The 10,397-nt window shown below is 32.1% G+C and overlaps 1 protein-coding gene across 3 annotated transcripts; it reads left to right on the forward strand.

Annotated features, from left to right (window-relative positions):
• The first annotated feature begins 3,134 nt into the window (after positions 1–3,134).
• On the forward strand, positions 3,135–10,106 carry LOC108323786 (protein ANTHESIS POMOTING FACTOR 1). 3 transcript variants are annotated; one of them, XM_052874471.1, is made up of 13 exons: positions 3,141–3,310; positions 6,542–6,643; positions 6,738–6,829; positions 6,967–7,067; positions 7,437–7,537; positions 7,621–7,687; positions 7,798–7,897; positions 7,998–8,111; positions 8,221–8,358; positions 8,446–8,530; positions 8,806–8,855; positions 9,603–9,799; positions 9,994–10,106. In XM_052874471.1, exons 2-12 carry the CDS (start codon positions 6,637–6,639, stop codon positions 9,750–9,752), a joined length of 1,005 nt encoding a protein of 334 aa, XP_052730431.1. In that variant the 5' UTR covers positions 3,141–3,310; positions 6,542–6,636; the 3' UTR covers positions 9,753–9,799; positions 9,994–10,106. The 3 variants fall into 3 exon arrangements, with proteins under 3 accessions (XP_017412022.1, XP_052730431.1, XP_052730432.1); XM_052874472.1 differs by lacking the exon at positions 9,994–10,106 and adding an exon at positions 3,663–3,725 and having other exon boundaries at positions 9,603–9,940; XM_017556533.2 differs by lacking the exon at positions 9,994–10,106 and having other exon boundaries at positions 3,135–3,310; positions 9,603–9,940.
• The last annotated feature ends 291 nt before the right edge of the window (positions 10,107–10,397 follow it).

Here is a 10,397-nt window from a genome sequence, read left to right on the forward strand (position 1 = left end):
TTGAAAAATAATAGTTATATTTATAAGATCTATATAGATCGTGGATTTATGTTATCATTGAAATAATATTTACCTTAAATATATAATAACAAAGTATATTTAATAATAACATAATAATACCTCATCAAGAATAATAACCATAATACCAAATTGTTAAGATTAGTTATGATATGTAAATATTGTTCCAATAAACATAAGTTTGGACTGTTCTAGAGTGAAGATACTTAATAGGCCTTGTTGGAAAATGCTTTTTAGTATGTCTATTGGACCAGGTAGGAACATAAGTCTCCCTAGTCTAGGTACTGGGACGCCGAGCTTATCTTATACATTGTCTAATGAATTGTTCACTTTTACTAGAAAAACTTAGTGTTTTTTTCTTTTATTTTGTTTGAATGACTTGATGTCTTGCCTTACCCGAAGGGCTTTTAATTGGTTACTTGATGAAGTAACTCGGTTTTCTTAGCGAAGTAGCACGATGGCTTGTCTGTAGGTCTTTTTTATGAAAGTTACATGGTGAAGTACCTTGGTGTCTCGCCTTGAGGACTTATGGTGCCTTGTTTGAAGGAATTTAGTGCCTCGTGTGGAGGACTTTTAATGTCTCGCTTGGAGGGCTTATAGTGCCATGCTTGGAGGCTTTTGGTGCTGCTTAAGTAACTTGGATGCCACCTTTATGGTCATTTCTCATTGCCACCTTTGTGCTCTTTTTTGATTGGCACCTCCTGGTCTTTTATCATTGCAACCTCTTGGTCTTTTGTTGTTGCCACCTTTTATGGTTTTTTATTGTAGTATTTTTGTACTCGGCACAAGAACACCAAGTTGATCTTGTACTTAAGACTACTGGATCGTCAATTTTACTCATATGTTTGGACACTAGAACACTAAGTTTGTTCTTATACCCGAACACTGAAAATGAATGGAACACATGCTTCTACAACCTTTTAATGTTCTTCAATCGAGTTTTTCTTTTGCAACATCTTTTTAAGTTTATCACAATCCTCTCATCCTTTTAAGGATTACATCACTTGACCTATGTAAGGCTGGAGACATGATTATTAGTATCATAGGTAAGATGGTATGGGATCTCCGTTAAAGTAATAAATTATGGTTGAAGATCATGAATAAAAAGTATACAAGGAGATTTTATTTTGGAAGTTGTAGTGGATAATGATTGTTATTTTCAAGCGTGTATTCACCAATAATATCATATAAATGAATGGTTGAATTTAGTATTCTTATTAAACCCAATTACGTTATTTGGTATAGGTGACTGTTTCGGATGTGTAGGGCTGTGCTGTTCCAAACCTCCAAATTCTCCTGCAATCTTGTCTCAGTGGCGGATCTTCTCCTCAAGTCTTGACTCTCCTCTTGATCCTGAGGGGTGGAGACCTACAAAAGATTCTCCGATGCCAAAGTTAGTTTCAGAGCAATGGCTTTTCTCAGGGGATAGTAATAAATGTGCATTCAATGTAACCTATCTACTACTCACCGTGAACCTGTATTTATAGTTTTTGCTATGGGCTTGGGATTAGTGAAAAGTTAATCACGGCCCAACATAGCCCAATAGCTTCTAATTTCTACTTACCTCTAAACCAGGTTAATTTACCTAAGCCATAATGATTAGTGATTTGGCCGGTCAGTGAGATACGGGCGTCCGCCCACGTGATACGGGCGTCCGCCTTACCTATTCGATCCTTCACATTTACGAGGTAATCTTCCAAGCCTTCGACATCGGGGAAGGCGGACGGTCGTTGGCCCTATGGATGACTTGGGGCACTAGATTGGGCGGACGGCCATCTACGTGGGCATCCTTCCGTACGGCGTCCGACACTCCCTGGTACATTGACTAATTATGTGAACACGTTTATAGATTTATTATACATTAAAAACACTTTTCATATGATTTATTTTAAGTTGTTAACTCATTTCATTTCAGCAGCAATAAATTGGGTTCAATTTAGATTTGTTTTAATTTTGTACTCGATGTTTTGAGCATCATTTTTTACATAGATTTTACTTTTGACTGATTTTAATTGCATTAGTTTCAAAAAAATTTAGGATTTATGAATTTAGTTAGAGTAGGCATTTAGGTCCATGTTTACTTTAGACTTAATAGAATATATTTAGCCTAAATTTTTACTGACCAAAAAATATTTTTTTAGTTTTTAGTTTCATAAATGGCCTCCTTTTCTTTTTATTTCTCTCAATTTATGAAATTGACTCATCTTCTTTCATTAACATTTTCTCCTTTCTTTATCAATGGAGAACTAATTCTTAAGAATAAATTCACATAATTAAAGATAACAAAATTTGAATTGAGTTTTGCATCAGTTATTTAATGTTTCAACTTATTTTCTCTCTAATTTCGGAATTTTACTTTATAGTTATAATTTGTGTTTTTGATTTTAGAAATGAAATTAAGAATTGATTGAATCCTAATTTGATATCTATGTACAAATTAAATTGAATAATATTTTGATTTAATTCGTATAATTGTTACTCAATTAATTAAATCCGTTAAATATTTAAATTTGGATATGAATTTTTTAGAGAAATTTGACAATAAGAATTATTTAGTTTTTAATATGAATTAACCTCTCCTCTCCTCTTAATTTGTTTTTGATCGCGATTACATTGTAATTTTGTGTCAATTAGTATTATAATTTAAATTTTGTTTCAATCACTATTTCAATTTAATTTTTCTTTTTAATACATGAATATTAAAAATTGAATACAATTTGATGTGTCACTGTGACTTAACCTAGGTTATACATTATACTAAAAATTTGTATAAAAAATTAAAATCTTTAATTTCAACAACAACATTGAAAATTAGAGACTTTGTTAATTTTATGTCATGATGTGAATTATATTTTTATGCTTGTAAAATTTACACATGAGAGTTTATAATTTTCTCCTCATAAGAATTGTATATTAAGTAATAAAATAATTGTTGTTTAGTATTCATAAACATGAACATCAAATCACAATAAAATTGATTGTGAGCTTTTATGTGAATATGCATCCGTTATAAAAGATGAATTTGTATTGCATGATTTCCAATAGTTACGGAAGTTTATATATATATATATATATATATATATATATATATATATATATATATATATATATAATTGTTGATAAGGAGGTACCACTTCTCAACACTACTGCACCGCCTCACTTCTGTGCTCTACCTCCCAACACTACCATACCGCCTCACTTTTGTGCGTCTCCTCCCTCTCAACACCACCGTCTCACTTCTGTTCATCTTCCTCTCAACACCAGAGGTTAAGTTCTTGAATAGTGAATACAGGTTAGTATCTTTCACACTGAGCTATGCAATTTAGGGTTTTCCTCTTGTTTTGGTTAATTTTTTTTAAATTGATTTTATTACTTTTCATTTTCTGTCTATAATTTAGGGTTTAGGTTTTATTTTGTTGTCTGAGTAAGATTTGGTGAATCGGTATACAATTTGTGTTATACAATGTGCAGAGTTTGTTTTGGCAATGGGTTTCTCTGCCTGTTTCAATGTTTCAGTTCAGTAAGAGAAAGTGTCTTTTCTGTCTATTTCTATGTCCCGTTATTCATGCTTGGTTCTGTTTTAGAGAAAGTGTTATCCATGCAATAAGGTGTGTATACTTTTAACAATAGTTTTAAACTTACAGGGTTGGTACAAAATGCCAGAATTTTCAAGAAGTTCATGCCTGTACCACTTCAATAAAGATACTGTTAAGTAACTAAACTTAAATTAATCCTAATAAAGAAACATATGCATCCTGATGTTAACTCGATTTTATATCAGTATGAAAATAATTATCGTATAAAAAGCAAAAATACTTTCATAGATAAGAATAAAGTAAAAAGTAAAAAAGCTCACATTTACTGCTATAGGGAAACAACCAATACAATTAAAATTTGGGACTCGTGATGGCTGAAGAAAAAAATAAGTGAATTGTAAGGACCAACGTGTACACCTCTAACGTAGGTATTTGAGATCTCATCAAGATTCACCCTAGAGCATTTAGATTTCCCCTCCTCTGCAACAAGTCGAAATGAAGAAGTCATAAAATGGTATGAAGAACTCGAGAGAAAACAAATCAATAAAAATATTTAAAGCATCATTATCAGAAAATACAAAAAGAGAAAGGTACCTTGAAGACAATAATATAGAACTGAGAAAGAGAAGAGAATAGAATTTGTATAAAGTGAAAATGGTTTCTTGCATTACCTGTTTGAAGTACATATTTTAGTTTTTATACAGACGTAAAGCCTTGCAGACCGCACTATAGATCTAGCTAAGTGGAAGAAGCTTAGCATAATTGACTTCAGTAAGTTAGTTACAACAAATGCTGACAAAGAACCTGCAATACTAAGGCCCTGTTCTTTTGAGTAGATTTGAGAGGATAGATTTGAGAGGATTTGAGAAGATTTAAAGATAATTTTTTTTGTCGTTTATTTGAGTGAATTTGAAGGTAAATAAAAGTGAATTTGGAAATAATTTTTTTTAATTTGTCATGTCAATACAATTCTATACTAATTCTCACAAATTTTATTTCTAAATTCACTCTCATTTATCTCCAAATTCACTCAAATAAACGACAAAAAAAATTATCTTCAAATCCTCTCAAATCCCCTCAAATCCATCCTCTCAAATCCACTCAAAAGAACATGGCCTAAGTGTTTACAACAGCTGGTTTAGCTATTATATCACCTATATAGTTAGGTCCACAAAAACACTCATATCACACATAGCAGAGTCAGGAACTACTTCCATAGTTTCACCTATACGATTTTGTGTGCACTCTTTCCATCTTTTTTGTGTGTGTATTGGATGGTAAAAGAATGTTGATATGCTAATTTTTTGTAGTTTGGAACTTTGTATTGATGATATCATTTTGGGAATAAACTTTGTGGAAGGCGAAAAATTCCTGAAAATATAAAGTTTCTTTTCTTGCTAATATGTCATCACTCTGCCTAGTGGAGATGTTATATGTAGCAAATTCGTTTAATCTTTGTTGAGACATCGCTGATCTTAAATAAGTTTTTATTATCTTCAGCTTTGAAAATCTCCTTTTGACTGGAACAAATGATATTTTAATTGTTAACATTATTCTATAAGCTATATATGCATTTGGAAAAAATCTATTCTTTTTAAATTAACAATGTCGATTGGTTTATCATTTTCCAATCCTATAATTTCTCTATACTTTTCAAAAAATGAAAGAAGACCTTTTAGCTGTTCAATAGTTTCATCAATGCACATACCTTTTGATTGTAAATTCTTACTAACTGAGTTAGCTGCTAATAAAATGTTATGCCAAATATTCAAGCCTAACAAAAATTCAAAGTTTTCTATCTCATAAGTTACTAAACAATCAATTTCACTTTTTATTTTAGGATCATTACTAGCTTCAGCTAATTCAAATAAAGTATCTCTTATTTGTGAAGTTTGAAATCTTACAGCTTTCAAACTTTCAATACAACTTTTTCCCATGTGTTTGTGACAACGATTTAAGAGTTAAACTATGTATATGGTATTATAAAATTTCCACCTTTTTGTAGAAGAAAATGAAGTGTATATATATATATATATATGTATGTATATGTATGTATGTATGTATCATTGGGATCTTTTTAACAATAGATAATATATCACGAGCAGTATGGGCTAATGAGGCATGGGGATCATATTGGAATTGGGATCCAAAGGAAACTTGGGCTTTTATTACTTGGACTATTTTCGCAATTTATTTACATACTAGAAAAATAAAAAAATTGGAATATAGAAGTGTGTAAGTGTTTATGGGGTCCAAAACAAGGATTTTACTTATTTAACCATTTTGGAAGTTATTCCATCATTTGTCATCTATTTCAATTTTATTCATAATTATGCAGTTTACTTTTCATTATTTCGTTCATGTGTACTCCATCTCGATTTTATTGGGTAGAACACTTCAATTCTATTATATACATCTTAATTGTTTTTTAAATAAATTAATAGTTCTTTACTTATTTTTAATCACATGTTTTTCTAGTGATTGATTTGGTTTTCTTCAAGATTCTCATAAGATTAGTTTACGATTTAAACCAATCAAGAGATTTAACTCTTAACACATCTATGTATCATATGTGTATATTCTTCCTAAGCTTCGTAGCATCCTATCGAGTTAGTACCTCTAATAATAAACCATTGAAATTGGGTATATTGATGGAAAATAATCTTCAAAGAAAAACATAAAGTATACAGATACTATGAAAAAAAGAAGTACTTGAAGGAATTTATTTTGGTTAATGACAAAAAATATGCAAGTTTATAAAAAAGAATTTGGTCTTATGGCGAGTTTGTTCCAGTTCTCACGAACCTACTAGAAAATAATTCTACTTATGAATTAACTAGGTTTAGAATTAATTAGGTTTCAAGGGTGTGGGAACGTAAACTCGTCTGATTTTCTACATGCTAGCCTACCTTGCTCACAGTCTTATGTCTTTCCATGTTGTTTTCTGTTCTCCCTATTATTTCATATGCAATGCAAACACTGTGTAGGTGCTGGAGTAAGGTTTCTTCCAATTTTTGAACGGGCACAGTCACAATCTTATTCCCCTCAGTCTTCTTCAACTAAGGCAAAATTTAGCAAAACGATGGGAGGTATTTCAAAATTGTTATTGGGTTTTGATGTTATATTTTTTCTCTGCTTTATTTTCCTTTTCCCTTGATTTTCTTACGCTTTGAGTGTTCGTAGGGACACAAACTGAGAGAGAAGAGAAGGTGTCTTTGGAGCTCAGCGAAGAAATTCTTCAGAGTATGGAAGTAGGAATGGCCTTCAAAGACTATGTAAGCAATTCTACCATTACGTTTTCTGTTCTTATTTTAGATCAGGGCAGTGTTTCTTATGTTTTGGGATTTGGCAACCTCAAATTTGTTTTTCATTGTACTCTTTTCCTTAATTTTTGTGTGCATATGTTTTTCAGAATGGTAGAATTAGTTCCTTGGACTTTCACAGGGCATCCAGTTATCTAGTGACTGCTAGTGATGATGAATCCATTCGACTGTATGAGGTTACCAGTGGAACGTAAGCCCCATTTTATCTGTAGCTCTAATTATATAGACAATTGAATGAATGATTAGATACAATCTTTTTATCCTGAAGTTTATTGACATTGTTGCATTCTCATATCGATTTACATCTCTAGTATGATTTAAGAAGATTGCATCATTAGTTGATTTGATGTGACAAATACTTTCAATAGATTGGGTTTATTAACATTTATAAATGACACAGATGTAATTTGACAACTACAAATTGTTCCATCATTTACAGCTAAATGGTTAACATGTACTGTAGCAAATTTAATCATGTTATTTGATTCTTTGAAGTTTCTTGTCATCCTTCCGTTTTTGTAACTAATCTACATGTGTGCTTCAACATATTTGCCATCAGTTGTTTGAAGACAATTAATAGCAAAAAGTATGGGGTTGATCTCGTTTGCTTCACATCTCATCCTACAACAGTCATATACTCTTCAAAAAATGGTTGGGATGGTGTGTCTCTTGCTTTCATCTTCAATGAACTTGGCATCGGCAGTAAATTTTGTATACTCACTAAAAATTTTCCATAAATCCAGAATCTTTGCGGCTTCTATCGTTGCATGATAACAAGTATTTGCGATATTTCAAAGGTCACCATGACAGGTTTGGTATCTATCATTTTATAATATATACATTTAAATCTCATATCATATAATACAATACACATGTTCATTCCATTTGATTGTTCTAAAAGAATATCAGCTTTTTGCCAGGGTGGTGTCGCTAAGCTTGTGCTCTCGGAAGGACTGCTTTATATCTGGTTCTCTAGATAGAACTGTTTTACTATGGGATCAAAGGGCTGAAAAATGCCAGGTAGTGTCATGTTCATGCAGTTACTTGCTTATTTTATGTCCTTTTGTTTATTATACGTCATATAACTTTTATAGGGGCTTCTTACATTAAAAATAAATAGGGACTGTTACGTGTAAAAGGAAGACCTGCTATATCATATGACGATCAAGGACTTGTCTTTGCAGTTGCCTTTGGAGGATTTGTAAGAATGTTTGATGCTCGCAAGTATGAAAAGGTTTGCAAATTCAAAATGAGAATACGAATATGTATAAAGCTTGGCTTTTGTTATCTGTTAATTGTGACATACAGTTATAATCTAATATGGTGAATTTCACCTGCTACAGGGTCCCTTTGAGATATTTTCCGTTGGGGGAGATACTTCTGATGCAAATGTTGTGAAATTTAGTAATGATGGGAGTCTCATTCTTTTAACAACAGCAGATGGGCATATTCACGTGCTTGACTCATTTCGCGGCACACTTGTCAGTATCTTTCCTTGTTTCACTTAATTTATTGTGCTTTGAATTGAAAGGTTGTGTGTGATTTTTTCTCTCATTACATTTACATAGTTATCCACATATAATGTCACGCCTGTCTCATGCAACTCCACATTAGAAGCTTCTTTCAGCCCCGAGGGAATGTTTGTAATATCTGGTAAGCATTTTCAGATCATTCCAAGAACTTGTGATCGTTATTCATTTGGTATACTTATTATTTGGACATTTAGATCTTTATTACACTGTTTTTTCTTCCTAAAATAGCTTTTTGGAAGAAAGATTTGGATTGGTTATGATTATTTTAAAATGCATGCATCATGGTGCCGTTTTTCTGTCTTGTATTTTCAATTTTTTTTCCTATTTATGTGATCCTGTTGGTTGCTTCTTACTGCCTGTGCTGGTTTGTTATGCTTAACTTCGATTCTTTGACAGGTTCTGGGGATGGAAGCATCTATGCATGGAGTGTTCGAAGTGGCAAAGAAGTATGATAAGCTATATCCTTTCTTTGTCATAATATAGCTATTTTCTGTACATATTTTTGTTTGGATAATAATTTAATAACTGTTAATATAGTTTTTGTCCTATCAGGATGATATGCTTTCAACTTTACTATCATGTTATTCCTGTTTCATTTTTCAGAATGTTCTACCATTTGATTGTGAATACAGTAATTTATTTCCTAATTGCAAACTGATAATAATGGAGTGAGATTAGTCTTGACATGAAATTAAGCAGAAGAAAACACCCATAATCTATTATAGCAACTTATAATAATTTACTTATTACCTCTAAATGACTATGCTTGCGTGAGTATATTGTCAGATATAGTATATAATATATAGATTGCAAAAAAGAGTACTAGAGAATATTGAAATATAGTTTCAAACTAGGCGAATCTACTCCTACATATCAGAATACATAAAAAAGCAGTTTTTACAGGACTTTTTCTTTCTTTTTAGTTGACATTAGATCTCACTAGACAACTAATCTCTTTTCAATAACTGTCTCCTTTTTCCTTCATTTGTGCCTACAGTACACATTAAGTCATAACTTTTAATGGGATAGGAGCCGGTTATATTTGTTAATAATTCTTTAGTATTTGTCCATTTTACTTTCTGAGTCTGTTTTATTGTATAGAAATAACAGAATACATTATTTTGAAGCCTGGCAAGTTGTGTGTGAAATTTGAACTTTTTAATTCCAATGTTAATTCTTTTTGCCTTGTCTAGGTTGCAAGTTGGAGGAGTGCAACTTCTGATACCGGACCTCCTGTAATAAAGTGGGCTCCTGGAAGTCTAATGTTTGCTACTGGATCATCTGAGTTGTCATTCTGGATTCCAGATTTGTCTAAGTTGGGATCCTATGTTGGAAGAAAGTAGAAACAATGCATGGTAAAATTATTGATTGCCCATCAACCCACTGAAAGGTAATATTTTTTACTACCACAGTGACAAGTTTTGTCATGGTTTGTAAATATTCTTCTCTGAAGAGCAATGGGTACTTCAATGATCCTTCTAATCTGTACACGTTAAAATATTTAAATGTATATATATCTTCTTTCTGTCAACATGCTTGCAGTAGATGTTCATTTGATTATAATTGCTCCACATGTTCCGCTAGATCATTGGTGACTTATATTGCTAGAGACTGCTCGTCCGTGCCCCTGTTAGTCAAGCTTTTAACCTGTCTTAGGAAAAGCTGATGGAAAAAAACTGTACTTGTGAAAGGTTGAATTCTGGTTTTGTTTCGGATTTGATGCTTACGATCATAAATTTGACATGCATACTTGAGGTAGGGAATCAACCACTGAATTTTTTTTCCTTGCTGAACTGGGGAAGGAGTTCCCTGCTTGCCTTTCTTCCTTATGGCTATGATACTTTTCCACTTTCGGAAATATTTTGACCAATTTTTATGGGGGCTTCACCAAAAAATTAGTTATTGCAGAACTGTACTTCTGCTGGCAGCAATCAGTAGATGAGGGATTGTTGTGTTTTGCAGAGATGAGAGAATATAAGGGATCTTCT

The sequence above is a fragment of the Vigna angularis genome, chromosome 1 (assembly GCF_016808095.1).
Source record: "Vigna angularis cultivar LongXiaoDou No.4 chromosome 1, ASM1680809v1, whole genome shotgun sequence".
Classification (NCBI taxonomy): domain Eukaryota; kingdom Viridiplantae; phylum Streptophyta; class Magnoliopsida; order Fabales; family Fabaceae; genus Vigna; species Vigna angularis.

Excerpts from the sequence above, each read along its gene's own strand:
- LOC108323786 (XM_017556533.2), top strand. Across the intron at positions 6,830-6,966 it reads GAATGGCCTTCAAAGACTAT|AATGGTAGAATTAGTTCCTT; the intron begins GTAAGCAATTCT and ends TATGTTTTTCAG. Across the intron at positions 8,531-8,805 it reads GGGAATGTTTGTAATATCTG|GTTCTGGGGATGGAAGCATC; the intron begins GTAAGCATTTTC and ends ATTCTTTGACAG.